At 34.7% G+C, this 17,890-nt stretch overlaps 1 protein-coding gene across 1 annotated transcript in view; it reads right to left on the reverse strand.

The window, feature by feature from the left end:
* Positions 1–17,890, reverse strand: part of LOC145245779 (signal peptide peptidase-like 2A) — a 199,833-nt gene that overhangs the window by 110,545 nt on the left and 71,398 nt on the right. The window contains exons 5-6 of the mRNA XM_080107396.1: positions 17,718–17,857; positions 12,065–12,112 (exon numbers count right to left, since the gene is read on the reverse strand). Of these exons, the coding sequence (XP_079963522.1) occupies positions 12,065–12,112; positions 17,718–17,857 (188 nt within the window). The remainder of the gene's footprint in view (positions 1–12,064; positions 12,113–17,717; positions 17,858–17,890) is intronic.

Below are 17,890 nucleotides of genomic sequence, written 5' to 3' on the forward strand. Positions count from 1 at the left end.
TACCCACCATTACAATCTTCAAAGGAAGAAAATTAAAAAAAAAAAAAAAAAAAAATTAAAAAAGCACACACACACACACACACACACACACACACACACACACACACACACACACACGTGAAGGCCAACTGGAGTTGCCTGGTTGTAAGATATGGTTTAATATATTTTAATGTTCGTAGATTTTATATTTATTATTATATAGAGCCAATTCTCTACTAATTATTATATTGTACCCAATATATAGTAGTGATTACAAAAGTTTTTAAAAACAATATGACTTTGGTGCCATTAGTTAGAATCGAAAACAAAACATAGCATTCTAGTCTTAGTCATTAAATTTGAAAAGTTTGCTAGAAATGACGTCATGGTGTTAAAATTTGAGACTTTTAGTATAATAATAGATATATAATATATATCACGTGCTTAATGAATAGTTGAATAACAGTTTTAAGATATTTGATATCTTTTTGAAATCTAATAACTTTGCCAATACTCATTCAAATGACTTCAAATGTTAAAAGCATTTGTTTAAACAAGTAGAAATTTGATATTTTTTTTGTGTGTGTTTATCTTTACAGATGGAAAAGGAAAAAGATGTTTTTTTTGTGTGTTAGAATATGTTTGCCAATCAAACAAGACTGTATAGCATGTATATATGTGAGAATTCTCAAATAGTCACTAACGGCACAAGAAAATTAAGGCAAAGACTGTCAAGGCAAAAAGCATTGAAACGATCAATAACATTGTACAACCAATGCAAAAGCATCATATCTAGATGACGAATAACGTGTCTGGAACTCGAGGATAAAAGTTAATGAGTTTGCTTGGAGAACTGGTAATAAAATCGTTGAGATTAGCAGAGTTTGATTATTTAGGAGGACACCTCAACAAGAATTTGTTAATAATGGACTTAAAAACAACCATGTTGTACTCAGATAAGAAGCAGTCCTGTGGTATTGTGCTTCACATTTGGGCGGGTTTTAAGAAACTTCTCACAGAAGTTTCATTTAATTTTGAGTACATGGAGGAAGAAAAAGATTATTTTTAATTGTGGTTTAATTTATTGCAAATGTTTTATGGGGTGGGGGCCATAGATTGGAGCTCAGTTGGATCAACAAAAATTGAAAACGACCATGTTGTAGTCAGCTGGGAAGCACCTTGTGGTATTGTGTTCCACAGTTGGATGGGTTTTGGAAAGAAACTTTGTTCAAAGTTTTGTTTAGTTTTGGGTACACAGAAAATGAAAAAATTATTTTCAGTGGTTGTAGCTACACGAGTTATTGCTGTGAATGCTTATTGAGAAGGGGGGACCATAGATTGGAGCTCAACCAGGCACCTAGCACGAAAATAACAATAGAGTAGAGAAAGACTAGCAACATGTCTTCTGTGAGAAAGAGGCTGTAGGAAAGGGGGAGAAGAGGACCTCCCACCTACTCATACACACTAGAATCCACATAAGTTTGATGCCTTTGTTCGATTTGAAGGAATAAATCTTATGTTCGCTTTTATTTTCTTGACTTTGTTCTTTCTATGATATTCACATCTGAAATGATATCGAAGTTTTTTTTAACATTATCTATATTCAAAATGGCCAACATGAATTAAGTAAACTAATTTGCATATTTTGAAAGAACATCAAATTTATAACAATATTAATTTGCATCAAAGCGTTTGTAATCAATAGTTAATGTAAAATTATCACATAACATATAAAATTATATTATCAAACTTTAAAAGTCACACTCAAATAGCACTTATGTTGAAAAATCAAACTTTGCTTCTAAGTAGATGGGTTTTCATTTGTTATTGTGCAATGTACTTTGCTAAAATTTATTTCAACAATTATTCAGTCTTGCCCAGGTAACTGTCAATATGAAACACACTTTTAAATAATCATTTAAAAATAAAATTTATTGAGTTGAAGAATATAATAGAAGTTACCTACGTTAACTCCTATTATATTCTTCAACACGACAAATTAAAAATGGGCAAACAAATGCTAGCTTAGATAAATACTTTGGCAGTTTTAACAAAAGAGCTACAATTCGCTTTGGCCTTTTGGTCAAGATCAAAGTGTAGTATCTGTTCTTCAGATGCTGCACTTTCATTTCTTGTTCTCTTTCGGTGGAGGAGAAATCTTTCACGACTGAGACAATTTTTATTTTTGTACCTTTTCTCCACGTTAAAAAAACGACCCTGGTGTCTAACTCTGTCCCGTGGGGAGGCATAGTAAATAGGTACAATAATATCAGAGCATCTCCATTTATGCTGAACATCTACAGAATGCCAACATCAATATATTACATATGAATGAGTCCCCTGTGGAATTTCCATAGGTCCCGCTAGTGTTTTTAAATAGAATACTAAAAACAATTCTATTACTAATTTCCATGAAAAATTTAGAGTTAACTATTAAAACAGATTGAATGTTGATTCCTTTTGAATAAATAGTATATATATATATATATATATCATGCAGGAATAAAAGTATGTAAGAGTCTGTTTTCAGTATTAAATTCTATTTGTAAAACTACCTTTTGTATATATTAACCAAATTATAAACAAATAAACAGGAATACAACTTTGTGTGTGTGAAAAAAGTTAGAATTTTGCAAATTATATTTTACAATATTATTTAAAACAAGGGATACAGATTAATAAATGTTACAAAATATGATTTACAAAATTTTAACTTCCTTCATAAACGGATGCTCTATCTCGAATACTGAGTATTCTCATCTGGTTAGGAGTGTCATATTAGTATTAATATTTAGATATCCTCCAAGTTTCCCAAATTCTTCATTTTGTAAACATGAATTTGTAAATCTAAATATAAATCTATATATATATCCTCTTGCTTTAATTTTTTTATCACTTTGTTTTTCCTGTAGATGGGGCATTCTACCGGAAGGCAGACATTCTCCCGTTAGTTTAGTTACTTCAACCGAGAGATTTTTTTAAGATTTTAACCGTCCCTTTAAGTTGTATTGTTTGTATTTCTTTAGCACTTGGTTCACCGGGTATATTCACCAGATAGTTTTTTTGTTGTGTGTGTGTGTGTGTGTGTGTGTGTGTGTGTGTGTGTGCGCATGCGCTTAAAAGGGTTATTCTACGACTAATCAACTAATTCAGTTTGAAAACATGTGTCTTCTTAATTTAGGAAGGTATGGGGTTTAAGTGACAACAGATATGATGACAGGCTAAATCTGTTCCTTTCATCTACTTCCATCACTGGAATGCTATATTTATATCATGTGTTTATGAAGTGTCAAAACAATCAATCTGTGTAAATAATTTTATGCAAAGGTTATAAATGTATATTTCACAAGGATGTTAAGAAAAAGCTTGATAATTTATATTTCAGATAACTTAACTAGCAAATTAGAAAGAAGGTGGAAAAATTTGGTTCAGTTCATGCAAAGTGGTAAAGGAAATATTTTATAAAAAAAAATACTATAGACAGTGAGAAATAAATTTGAGAGATGGAAGAGAGCAAAGAAAAAAATAGAAAAGAGGCAGATAGAGAGATAGAAAGGAGAAGAGGGAGAGAGATAGAAAGGAGAAGAGGGAGAGAGATAGAAAGGAGAAGAGGGAGAGAGATAGAAAGGAGAAGAGGGAGAGAAAGAGAGAGAGAGAGAGAGAGAGATAGAGAGAGAGAGAGAGAGAGAGAACGGAGAAGAGGGAGATAGAGAGAGAGAGAGAGAACGGAGAAGAGGGGGAGGGAGAGAGAAAGAGAGAGAACGGAGAAGAGGCAGATAGAGAGAGAGAGAGAGAGAACGGAGAAGAGGGAGATAGAGAGAGAGAGAGAGAGAGAAAGAATAGAAAAGGGAGAGAGAGAGAGAATAGAAAAGGGAGAGAGAGAGAGAGAGAATAGAAAAGGGAGAGAGAGAGAGAGAGAATAGAAAAGGGAGGGAGAGAGAGAGAGAGAATAGAAAAGGGAGAGAGAGAGAGAGAATAGAAAAGGGAGAGAGAGAGAGAGAATAGAAAAGGGAGAGAGAGAGAGAGAATAGAAAAGGGAGAGAGAGAGAGAGAGAATAGAAAAGGGAGAGAGAGAGAGAGAATAGAAAAGGGAGAGAGAGAGAGAGAATAGAAAAGGGAGAGAGAGAGAGAGAATAGAAAAGGGAGAGAGAGAGAGAGAATAGAAAAGGGAGAGAGAGAGAATAGAAAAGGGAGAGAGAAGAGAGAATAGAAAAGGGAGAGAGAGAGAGAATAGAAAAGGGAGAGAGAGAGAATAGAAAAGGGAGAGAGAGAGAGAATAGAAAAGGGAGAGAGAGAGAGAATAGAAAAGGGAGAGAGAGAGAGAATAGAAAAAGGGAGAGAGAGAGAGAATAGAAAAAGGGGAGAGAGAGAGAGAATAGAAAAAGGGGAGAGAGAGAATAGAAAAGGGAGAGAGAGAATAGAAAAGGGAGAGAGAGAATAGAAAAGGGAGAGAGAGAGAATAGAAAAGGGAGAGAGAGAATAGAAAAGGGAGAGAGAGAATAGAAAAGGGAGAGAGAGAATAGAAAAGGGAGAGAGAGAATAGAAAAGGGAGAGAGAGAATAGAAAAGGGAGGGAGAGAATAGAAAAGGAGAGAGAGAGAGAGAATAGAAAAGGGAGAGAGAGATAGAGAGAATAGAAAAGGGAGAGAGAGAGAGAATAGAAAAGGGAGAGAGAGAGAGAATAGAAAAGGGAGAGAGAGAGAGAGAGAGAGAATAGAAAAGGGAGAGAGAGAGAGAGAGAATAGAAAAGGGAGAGAGAGAGAGAGAGAATAGAAAAGGGAGAGAGAGAGAGAGAGAGAATAGAAAAGGGAGAGAGAGAGAGAATAGAAAAAGGGAGAGAGAGAGAGAATAGAAAAAGGGAGAGAGAGAGAATAGAAAAGGGGAGAGAGAGAGAATAGAAAAGGGAGAGAGAGAGAGAATAGAAAAGGGAGAGAGAGAGAGAATAGAAAAGGGAGAGAGAGAGAATAGAAAAGAGAGAGAGAGAATAGAAAATGGAGAGAGAGAATAGAAAAGGGAGAGAGAGAGAGAGAATAGAAAAGGGAGAGAGAGAGAGAGAATAGAAAAGGGAGAGAGAGAGAGAGAATAGAAAAGGGAGAGAGAGAGAGAATAGAAAAGGGAGAGAGAGACAGAGAATAGAAAAAGGAGAGAGAGAGAGAATAGAAAAGGGAGAGAGAGAGAATAGAAAAGTAAGAGAGAGAGAATAGAAAAGTAAGAGAGAGAGAATAGAAAAGGAAGAGAGAGAGAATAGAAAAGGAAGAGAGAGAGAATAGAAAAGGAAGAGAGAGAGAATAGAAAAGGAAGAGAGAGAAAATAGAAAAGGAAGAGAGAGAGAATAGAAAAGGAAGAGAGAGAGAATAGAAAAGGAAGAGAGAGAGAATAGAAAAGGAGAGAGAGAGAATAGAAAAGGAAGAGAGAGAGAATAGAAAAGGAAGAGAGAGAGATAGAAAAGGAAGAGAGAGAGAATAGAAAAGGAAGAGAGAGAATAGAAAAGGGAGAGAGAGAATAGAAAAGGAGAGAGGAGAATAGAAAAGGGAGAGAGAGAGAATAGAAAAGGGAGAGAGAGAGAATAGAAAAGGGAGAGAGAGAGAGAACGGAGAAGAGGGAGATAGAGAGAGAGAGAGAGAGAGAGAGAGAGAGAACGGAGAAGAGGGGGAGGGAGAGAGAAAGAGAGAGAACGGAGAAGAGGCAGATAGAGAGAGAGAGAGAGAACGGAGAAGAGGGAGATAGAGAGAGAGAGAGAACGGAGAAGAGGGAGATAGAGAGAGAGAGAGAGAGAGAGAGAGAGAGAGAAAGAATAGAAAAGGGAGAGAGAGAGAGAGAATAGAAAAGGGAGAGAGAGAGAGAGAGAATAGAAAAGGGAGGGAGAGAGAGAGAATAGAAAAGGGAGGGAGAGAGAGAGAGAATAGAAAAGGGAGGGAGAGAGAGAGAGAATAGAAAAGGGAGAGAGAGAGAGAGAGAGAATAGAAAAGGGAGAGAGAGAGAGAGAATAGAAAAGGGAGAGAGAGAGAGAGAGAATAGAAAAGGGAGAGAGAGAGAATAGAAAAGGGGAGAGAGAGAGAGAGAATAGAAAAGGGAGAGAGAGAGAGAGAATAGAAAAAGGAAAGAGAGATAGAGAATAGAAAAGGGAGAGAGAGAGAGAGAATAGAAAAGGGAGAGAGAGAGAGAATAGAAAAGGGAGAGAGAGAGAATAGAAAAGGGAGAGAGAGAGAATAGAAAAGGGAGAGAGAGAGAATAAAAAAAGGGAGAGAGAGAGAGAATAGAAAAAGGGAGAGAGAGAGAATAGAAAAGGGAGAGGGAGAGAGAGAGAATAGAAAAGGGAGAGGGAGAGAGAGAGAATAGAAAAGGGAGAGAGAGAATAGAAAAGGGAGAGAGAGAATAGAAAAGGGAGAGAGAGAATAGAAAAGGGAGAGAGAGGAATAGAAAAGGGAGAGAGAGAATAGAAAAGGGAGAGAGAGAATAGAAAAGGGAGAGAGAGAATAGAAAAGGGAGAGAGAGAATAGAAAAGGGAGAGAGAGAATAGAAAAGGGAGAGAGAGAATAGAAAAGGGAGAGAGAGAATAGAAAAGGGAGAGAGAGAATAGAAAAGGGAGAGAGAGAGAGAATAGAAAAGGGAGAGAGAGAGAGAATAGAAAAGGGAGAGAGAGAGAGAATAGAAAAGGGAGAGAGAGAGAGAGAGAGAATAGAAAAGGGAGAGAGAGAGAGAATAGAAAAGGGAGAGAGAGAGAGAGAGAGAATAGAAAAGGGAGAGAGAGAGAGAGAGAGAATAGAAAAGGGAGAGAGAGAGAATAGAAAAGGGAGAGAGAGAGAATAGAAAAGGGAGAGAGAGAGAATAGAAAAGGGAGAGAGAGAGAATAGAAAAGGGAGAGAGAGAGAGAATAGAAAAGGGAGAGAGAGAATAGAAAAGGGAGAGAGAGAGAGAATAGAAAAGGGAGAGAGAGAATAGAAAAGGGAGAGAGAGAGAGAATAGAAAAGGGAGAGAGAGAGAGAATAGAAAAGGGAGAGAGAGAGAGAATAGAAAAGGGGAGAGAGAGAGAGAATAGAAAAGGGAGAGAGAGAGAGAGAATAGAAAAGGGAGAGAGAGAGAGAGAGAATAGAAAAGGGAGAGAGAGAGAGAGAATAGAAAAGGGAGAGAGAGAGAGAGAATAGAAAAGGGAGAGAGAGAGAGAGAATAGAAAAGGGAGAGAGAGAGAGAATAGAAAAGGGGAGAGAGAGAGAGAGAATAGAAAAGGGGAGAGAGAGAGAGAATAGAAAAGGGAGAGAGAGAGAGAGAATAGAAAAGGGAGAGAGAGAGAGAATAGAAAAGGGAGAGAGAGAGAGAATAGAAAAGGGAGAGAGAGAGAGAATAGAAAAGGGAGAGAGAGAGAGAATAGAAAAGGGAGAGAGAGAGAGAATAGAAAAGGGAGAGAGAGAGAATAGAAAAGGGAGAGAGAGAATAGAAAAGGAAGAGAGAGAGAATAGAAAAGGAAGAGAGAGAGAATAGAAAAGGAAGAGAGAGAGAATAGAAAAGGAAGAGAGAGAGAATAGAAAAGGAAGAGAGAGAGAATAGAAAAGGAAGAGAGAGAGAATAGAAAAGGAAGAGAGAGAGAATAGAAAAGGAAGAGAGAGAGAATAGAAAAGGAAGAGAGAGAGAATAGAAAAGGAAGAGAGAGAGAGAATAGAAAAGGAAGAGAGAGAGAATAGAAAAGGAAGAGAGAGAGAATAGAAAAGGAAGAGAGAGAGAATAGAAAAGGAAGAGAGAGAGAATAGAAAAGGAAGAGAGAGAGAATAGAAAAGGAAGAGAGAGAGAATAGAAAAGGGAGAGAGAGAGAATAGAAAAGGGAGAGAGAGAGAATAGAAAAGGGAGAGAGAGAGAGAATAGAAAAGGGAGAGAGAGAGAATAGAAAAGGGAGAGAGAGAGAGAATAGAAAAGGAGAGAGAGAGAGAGAATAGAAAAGGGGAGAGAGAGAGAATAGAAAAGGGAGAGAGAGAGAATAGAAAAGGGAGAGAGAGAGAATAGAAAAGGGAGAGAGAGAGAATAGAAAAGGGAGAGAGAGAGAGAATAGAAAAGGGAGAGAGAGAGAATAGAAAAGGGAGAGAGAGAGAATAGAAAAGGGAGAGAGAGAGAATAGAAAAGGGAGAGAGAGAGAATAGAAAAGGGAGAGAGAGAGAGAGAATAGAAAAGGGAGAGAGAGAGGAGAGAGAATAGAAAAGGGAGAGAGAGAGAGAATAGAAAAGGGAGAGAGAGAGAATAGAAAAGGGAGAGAGAGAGAGAATAGAAAAGGGAGAGAGAGAGAGAATAGAAAAGGGAGAGAGAGAGAGAATAGAAAAGGGAGAGAGAGAGAGAATAGAAAAGGGAGAGAGAGAGAGAATAGAAAAGGGAGAGAGAGAGAGAATAGAAAAGGGAGAGAGAGGAGAGAATAGAAAAGGGAGAGAGAGAGAGAATAGAAAAGGGAGAGAGAGAGAGAATAGAAAAGGGAGAGAGAGAGAGAATAGAAAAGGGAGAGAGAGAGAGAATAGAAAAGGGAGAGAGAGAGAGAATAGAAAAGGGAGAGAGAGAGAGAATAGAAAAGGGAGAGAGAGAGAATAGAAAAGGGAGGAGAGAGAGAGAATAGAAAAGGGAGAGAGAGAGAATAGAAAAGGGAGAGAGAGAGAATAGAAAAGGGAGAGAGAGAGAATAGAAAAGGGAGAGAGAGAGAATAGAAAAGGGAGAGAGAGAGAATAGAAAAGGGAGAGAGAGAATAGAAAAGGGAGAGAGAGAATAGAAAAGGGAGAGAGAGAATAGAAAAGGGAGAGAGAGAATAGAAAAGGGAGAGAGAGAGAGAACAGAGATAGAGAGAACAAAAGGAGATAGAGAGAACAAAAATAGGGAGATAAAAATAAAAGAGAAAAAAAAAGAGAGAGAAAGAGAGAAAGAAGAAACTGAAAATTTCATGCAATTGATTTTATGTATGAATTGATCGCTGCTTCCACTTTTGACAACCTTTCTCATCAAATGAAATGTTGGTTTGTGTTTTAAAGTCTGTAGTGAAAATGGGACAATGTAAAATTAGTACAAACCCGGGTATGCTTGGATATAAACAAATTGTCAAAATAATCTGTGTTATATAGATTGGTCATTTCTAAATCAATCACTGGCGATATTTGTGTGGTGCCAGTGTAAACAAATTGTATCTTCAACATATGTTCACACTGAAGTACTTTATATGCTTGCGGTGATCCTGTTATTTCCGTTCCTCATGATTATTTTCCCCGCTTCTCATTCTTATCGGTTTTTAAAGATCTAATGGTCCTTACTTTGTTCCCAGTATTATGTAATGGAATTACTGAACTGACCCAATTGGAATGCCTTGATTCGCAGTATTTCCCATGTTCTCTGCTACTAGTTATTCTGCTATTTTCATCCTGGATTTACGTTTTTTTTTTCTGTCGTTCGTGTTTTTTTATTTATTTATTCTTTTTTTTTTTTTTTTTTTTTTACAGGGAAGTCACCACATATACAATCCTCAAGGTCATTTGAGAATAAAGGTTAATAAATGTAAGTGTAGCAATCATTAAATGGTGTAGACTGAGTAGAATTTGGATTATTTAAAAGGATGGCTCAACAAGAACTTGTTTACATTGGACTTGAAGGCTACCATATTGTAAAGATTGATGTCCATTTTTAAAGATCTCAATGTCTTGAATTTGTTCAGGATTCTTGTGTAACCCAAACCTTGAATTGACCCAATCTGGAGAATTAGAATTGATTTTATTTGCATGTAATCTACACAAATGGTAACATGTCTTATTTTTCCATGTTACAAGAAAAATATTCGCTTTTGCTGCAGGTTTTTATTCTTTTATTTCCTGTTAGTTTTCTGGGTTCTTACTTGACATAAGTAGTTAATTACCGAATATTTTTACTACCAGAGAAAAAATAGCAAACCAAACATACAACAAAGAGAAATCTGTTGCAAATCTATTTCAGCAACAAAAGATGGTTTATCAACTTGTATCTTGTGCCGTTTCAGGTTAACCATCGCACCTAAAGTCAAGTTCATGGCCAATTTCCAATGCATAAGAATATCAAATTTTTCTCTCAGTAAACTGATCATATCGTTTGCCATGTTCACATGTTCCTCAGGTGTCAGTCTCTTCATGATAAATTGCCAAACCAAGCTGAACTTAAAAAAAAAAAAATACATACTTACTTTAGTAAATTTACCTCAATTATCCTATCGGTAATTTAAGTGGCCCCACTGCACCTAAGGAGAGGTTCATGGGTCCAATGCCTGGAAATATCCAAGCAGGAGAAAAGCTGATGAGACTCGAGATATTTTGTTAAGTGAGGATCGCTCTCGTCATCAAACAAAATATTCTTACAAATGCGTCCCTTTTCTTCCCGAGATTCTTATGGATGGCTTTGCTCTTGAGGAGAAATCGATTCTGAAAATTCTTGGTCTTTTTTTGCATCAGATTTTTCTTGGAATTCATGTATCCGATCCATTGCGTTTTCTGTTTCTCATAAAGTCCATTCTATTGCTGTAAACACTTTTTCACGCCCGAGACTATTCTATATCGCTACAAATCTACTATCAAACCATGTATGGAGTATTGTCCTCATATTTGGGTTGATGAATATCTATCCCATTTGAAGATTCTTGATAAGATGCAAAAATGTATCTGCAATTTGATTGGCCTCAGCCTTTCTTCTTTTCTGCAATCCCTTTCACAAACGTGATGTTGCTAGTCTCAATTTTTTTTTATAAATACTATTATGGCATGCGTTGTCCATGCCATTTCAGGCTTCCTTTGTTCCATCTTGTTGGACTTATTGATCATGTGGTTCCCATCAATCTGCTGTTTTGATACCTCATTATAATACAGCTTCCGATTCCAGTAGCTTTTTTTTCCCCAAGAAATGCAAGCTTGTGGATCTTTCTTCCTGCTGACTGTTTCTCTCTAGCTATACCCGCCTTTTTTTTTCAAGACTGAAGTCTTGAAATATCTTGTCTTTGTGATAATCATCTTTCATTCGTGTTAGCTCCTTACATCAAGTGGCTTTATGCCTTGTCTAGAAAGATTTCCATTTAAAAAGAAAAAGAATATTTAAAGTACTAATAACAGAAAAAAAGCATCTGTCAAATAGTGGATGAAGTCTCTTGTAGAGACGATAGTAATCCAGGTTCAGAGTGACAGAATGGTATGCGTCACTCTTTGGTGGCTCCTGATACAAAAACATCACTCAGCATTACTTTGGATCCTATTGGTGAAGCTAAAAAGCAATTCTATATGATTGGAAAATTCAGGCTCTCCATACTACTTGATACAAACACGCATTCTGAAGAGGCGACTCGAGTCTTGTCATGTTAATAAAGTAACAATTAGAAAAACTAACTTATTTTTCCAGTTGAGTTTGATCTGTTTATAGAGGTACGCTCTTACAAGTATTTTAATAAAACGTGCCTGATAAACTCAACAATAAGACATAAATACTCTCAACTAATCCAACAAGCAGAAAAATCTCACCCCTCCACTATAGAGGTCTCTAATTTCTTCCTACAAACTGCTAAACTTTTGGAATTCCTTCCTGGTCTCTTGCTAACCTGACTGTACATGCAAATATTTAAATGTAATGTGAGCAGACATCTTGCTGCTCAACTCCCTACATAGTGTCCCTGTAGATATGCCTCCAATTAGTAGACTTTTACATCCAAGTGGTAACATGCCTTGTTTGAAGTGAATAAGAGTAAAAAGGAAAAGAATTATAGTTCTTCCTAATACTTCTCTAAACAAACAAAAAAAACAACAACAAAAAACACAGGGTGGTATGACGCATTAGGTCTCAAACAATTGGTGCTAAGTGAATCTTAGATTTATCAAATAGTGAATGCATTTATAGAAAAAGTAGAACACAAAAAGCCACTAAAAACAATGTAAAAAGAAATTAAAACTAAAGAAAAGAACGGAATACTGGAAGCATCAAACAACAACAAAAAGATAAAAAGAAAACGGACTAAATTTACTCAAGATGAGTTTGCTTCTTTTTTTTTTTTTTAGTCCGGTTTCTTGAAATCAAGAAGTTTTTTTTTTTTCACAATAATTGTGTTTACAGATGCAAACTCATACCCTTGAGGATCTGATGGCGAAACTTTGACGATTTTTTTCATATTTGTTCTGCAAATAAAAGAAGATTATCCCTAAAAATAGTTTTTTCTTTTCTTCAAAAAATCAAAATTGTGTAAAAAAAAAAAAAAAAAAAAAAATGATTTTTATTCATATTTTATTTTAAAAACTTTTTCTAAAACTTTTTTATTATTCGATTGAAAAAACAAATCCAATTATTAGATTGTACATTAAATTTTCATATTATAAAAAGACTTATTTGATTTTCTCTACAGGTCAGCAACGTTTAAAATACTATTGTTATTTAGAAATGTACAGTTCTTGTTTTATTATAGTTGTATTTGTGTAAAATCCATGAAGGAGTGATGAAAACTGAAACACTCAATAACATTGGTTGAGCAAGATCATGTGTTAGGAGAGAAGGAATATTGGAAATAGCTAAAGTTTTTAATCAGCTGCTAAAGGACAGTGTAGACAATATCAGGTTGTACATAAAGATGCTCTCTTTGTGGCCAGTCTGAAGAGGAAATCATAATGGAAAGTTTATAAGAATATCAAGAACTAACCAACCAGCCAGAGACATTGTTTTTAGGTGTTATACCTAATGATACGTCTAATAATTTATTGTTGAGTTTAATAAGCACTCAAAAATGATCAATGGATGAAGTATAACCTTTAACAGATTTATTTAACAACTTACAGATTAAATGATAGTGTAGAAATTACCGAGTGAGGATTTAAAATCTTTTATGCGAGATGCCAGCTGTTTATCTCTCAAACTGTCATGGTCAACATGCTTCTGAAGCGCATAACTGCTTTTTTGGTTCAAGAGAAATGACTATTTTTTTTATTTTTAAGGTTGATATCTAACATTAGAATAAATTGACAGAAAAATGGTTTGGAGTGGATCAACAGACCGAGTTAAGAGCATCAAGAACCAACTAATAAAGCTTCTTATAATAATGCATAAATGATCTGAAAAATATTATTTCAAACTCAAGTGTGATAGATAAACCAATACAGATGCTTCTATAATATAATGCACTGATGATTCCCGAAAGGATGAAACACTAGTGTCTGTAGGTATTTAAAAAATCATTATAGCAATAATTATGTCAGCCCCTTTAAGAACTTGGTTCTTATTGTTGAGCACTTTAAAGTTGAAATGAAAGTCGGTTACTTAAGCTTGCATGTGCAAATCATGATGTTATAATCATTAGATCGCTATGGACTGACGTCTCGACATTTAATAATAAATGTTTAAATTTCAACTGTATTTCTCGTTGTAAACATTGGCTGTGAGGTTTGTTCCTTGCTAATGAAGTCAGAGATGGCTTCGTGGCCAGGTCCAAATATCTCAATCAGCTGTAATCGTGACTCCCTGCACGGATGATTCCCGGAAGGATGAAACAAGTGTCTGTAGGTATTTAAAAATTATTATAATATATATATATATATATATATATATATATAACAAGTTGTTTGAAAAAAATTATAATCTGAAATTTTGTTACAATCAAAACAATCAAGACAGTGACCTCATTCTTCTTGTGGAGTTCAAATAAAACCACTAGATGTTCACAAAGGTGTATACACAATATGATAAGTATGTAGTGATAATTTTTAGTGAGGGATTCTGGACAAACACTGAATCTTGAATTCATGAGCTATCCCCATAAGCTGAATGTATATCTCAGTCAATGATTTTAATGGCATTAATTTTTTTTTTTTTTTTGCAGAGAAATGTCATCATCCTCCCACATACAGCACCTAGTTTTCCCAAATGAGCACCCATCTGTTACTGATTAGGCTCAATGTTGCTTAACTTTGGTTATCTGATAAGAAAAATTATGTCAACGTGATTATCATTTTGAATCTTAATTTTACCTAAAGTTTGATTTTTTTAAAATTATTCCAAGCCAAATGAATATTGTGCGATTCATTTCATCTCAATCAAGCTCATTGAAAATATTTATTTCAGTTAATATACAACCCCCCCCCCCGCTTTTTTTTTTTTTTTTTAATTAAAACTATTCTTTTAAATTTTGTAAACGTTACAAAATAATAGAAAGCTTAGAATTTTTTCCTGTAAGCAAAATATATCAATGTTATGAAAAATCATTAAAGGACTACATATAATTTTATATACAAATACTTTTGTAAATTTTATTTTTCATATAAAAAAATTTGCTATTACTTTCTTCTTTTACAAAAAAAATGTGATCTAAAAGTTATTGGTGTATCATTCTAAAAGTTAAAAAGTTAAATCTGGTGTTACTGAAAAAAGTGTCACTTTTACTTGTTAATTTTGGGATGATTTAAATTTATAGTATCAAAAAAAAAAAAAAAAAAAAAAAATGCCAAAACCGATTCCATTATCATTTTTTATTTGGTTTTGTTTAAAAGAAAATCTTTTACTGCTGATAATAATGATTAAATAATGAATTTCTATTGATTTTAAACTATAAGTAAAACTAAAATCTACAGATCCCCCCCAACCACTACTATAAGTGTATTTTTACGTTTGAGAAAATATCTGCACATTTAACATGTTTTTTTTTTTTTTATAGTAATCAGAAAAAAAAAAAAATAAATAAATAATAAAAATAATAAGTCTATAGTTCACTATTTAGAGATTTATAAAGAATCAGAATCAGTAATTGTATCGGAATCGGGAATTTAGTATGGAATCTGTGACTGTATGGGAATCGTCCCCTCACTAATATTAATTTAAAAAAACAAAAAAAAAAAACAATAAACAGACACCATTCTGAATTTTTAAGATGAGGGCTGATTGTTTATATTACTTGTATTGATTGGACTATTGTTCTCATCTTGTTTGGTCGGTTTGGCCTCCATCTTCAGGCATGTTGGTTGTTGTTTGGAAAAGAAAACAACTTTTCTCCATTTTTTTTATTTTTTTATTTATTTTTTTTTTACATTTTCACCCCAAACAAGGCACATTGCCACTTTGGTGTAAGGGGCTACTATCAGGGGCAACAACTACTGGGGTACTATGTTGGGATTTGGGCAGCAAGATGTCGGTTCACGTTGCACTTGAACTTCTGTACGTCAGTACAGTTGGAGAAGCAGGGACCTGGAATGGAATTCCAGAGTCTAGCGGTTCTGGGGAAGAAACTACTGGAGTAGAAAGATCTTTTACATCTAGGGATCTCTACAGTGTGGGGGTGGGATTTAGCAGCCTGTCGGGTTTGTCGAGGGTGTTCATGTCGTGGGGGCACAAGTGCTTGCAGTTCGTCAGAGCATTCACTACTAAAATACTTGTAGAATAGGCAGAGGGATGCAACGTTTCGTCGATGGGACAGAGGCTGAAGCTTAGATGACAGTTCAGGACCTATCAGATTGGCGACTCTTTTGAACCTTGTCAAGGAGTGAGAGACTAGTAGCAGATGCACCAGCCCAAATATGACAGCAATACTCCATACATGGGCGAATGGTGGCCTTATAGAGGTACAGGATACTTTCGGGTGTTAGTAGTTTTCTAACACGGTAGAGAGAGCCCACCTTCCTTGCAGCGGCCCTGGCAATGCCTTCAATGTAATTGTTCCAACATGTTTTCTGTGAACGTTAGGCCCACGACCAACATGTCTGAAGATGGTCTCTTCCCTGCAACCTCTATCTCACAGAAAAGATGTTGCGAGCTTGTCTCTGATGTATCGTTATTTTCATGGAAAGTGTTCGACTGAGCTTCTGTCTATGGTCCCCCTCATCAAACTTTCACAAGAAGCACTCGTCTAGCTGTAAACACTATCAATAATTCCCCCCACTCTTTATCTTTGCCTAAACCTAAACGTAGATTCCATGAACAAAGCTTCTTTCTTAGAACTGCACGCCTGTGGAATTGTCTTCTGTATTCCTGCTTTCCAGCTGACTACAATATGGTTGTCTTCAAGTCTAACGTAAACAAGTTCTTGATGAGCCGTTCCATATAACTTAATTAATTTACCGAATTTTCATTACTAATGATTACAATATTTTCCAATTTCTACTGTACACTCTTTAACCCTTATCCTTGAGCGGCCTCTTGGCCTTGATAATGTGGTGATGCCTTGTAAAAAAAAAAAAAAAAAAAAGGCCAAACCGACTGAAACATTGCACAAAGGCAAATAACCCTCAAGATGAGAACAATAGTCTGATCAATACAAGTAATATATACACACACCAAGATTGTTGCAGTCGTCTATTAACATTTATAAGTTTGAGCTTCTGATAAGACATAAAACATTACAGAATTTATAAAGGATGAAATCTTGTGACCAACAAGTTTTAAAAGAGGGTTTTACAAAAAATGCACAACCAAAATTATGCCCGATCAATATACGACTGACTGCTCCTGCTGTTTGTCATATATAAACATATAAAGTTGCTTGAATCAGCAGGAGCCAAATCAGACATTTAGCCGTGCTACATTTTGGTTTAAGGAGGTTTACTAAAAATGTAAGCTAAATAATGTACGATTATTTGCTCTTGCTGCTGTTTCACTATTAAAGCAACTTCGACACAAACGAACTACTGAGTTTATCAGCCCAAAACATTGTAAAAATATGAAATAAACAATAAGATGAATTTACTCACAAGTTTCAGTTGAGAAGTTATTTTTTGGCAAATATATTTTTAGATTCATGTAAAAAGTATTTACAGAGTAAATTAGTTTTTAAAATATTCTCTCTTAAGGCAGATAATAAATAGATACATAGGTATTTATTTACATAATGAACTCCTCAAAAACTGAAACTTTTTTTTGCTTTTTTTTAATTCTATGTGCTACTTTTTTCGTTTTTTTTTTTTTGTTAAAAATCTTTGTAAAAAAATAAGCTTTTTTTTAGAATAATCGTGCCTTGATTTTACTAATTATGCACGACTAAAAAATAAACATGATTTTACGTACGTCTAATTAAATCCTAAAATACTGAGACAATTATTTAGCACACTGTATCGTAAAAAAATAATTGTCATTCATTAAGGGTTTAATTAGTCAAAGCAACTTTGACAGTTTCCAGTTTAATTTAAAAAACAGACAAAAAGCAAGCAATAGTCGATAATAATGATATTTTTTACAAAGATTTTCTAGTGTTACATTGTTATTGTGTTAGAAAATTCAAATTTTAAAGAAAAGGTCACTTGAAAATTTAATTTGCTAAAAAAAAAAACTCAGCTGAAAGTTGTGACTGACTAAAATCATTTTGTTTTTTTATTTCAATAAAAACTATTATTATTTTAAAAAGATTAAAAAAATAAAAAAAGTGGCACACTGGGTTGAAGAAAAAAAGTCAGTTTTTAAGAATTTGCCAAACAAAATTGCAACTAAGTCGGTTTATTGTTTATTGTAATAATAACTCAGTAGATCACCCATGTAAGAAGGAATATTTATGAAAATTGGGAGTTTTCTTGTAGAAAATATCTTTTTAGGTATGGACTTAAAAAGATATTTGCCAAAAAATAACCCGTCGAAACTTCTGATTAAATTCGTTTGTTTATTACTAGATTGGTTAATATTTTACGCTGATGGACCCAGACAATCGCCTATATCGAAATTGCTTTAATAAGCAGCAGCGGCAATTAGTCGTACATTGATCATGCCTAATTTTTAGTCGTACATATTGAGTAAAACCGTTTATAAGATGTAATAACTTACTCTTTAAAGAAAGCCACTCCTGACCAGTAAGTGCCAATGATGATGCTTGACATGGCCAAAAAGAAGATGAAAAATTCAGTTGCATTCAAAAGCGATGGCTGAGGTGAAAACAATTTTACCATGATATTTTCACCAAGTTGCTGGAAAAGAAAAAGAAACAATCATTTTGATTT

This window comes from Euprymna scolopes, chromosome 23 (genome assembly GCF_053919585.1).
Source record: "Euprymna scolopes isolate OS-2025 chromosome 23, ASM5391958v1, whole genome shotgun sequence".
Taxonomy (NCBI): Eukaryota; Metazoa; Mollusca; class Cephalopoda; order Sepiida; family Sepiolidae; genus Euprymna; species Euprymna scolopes.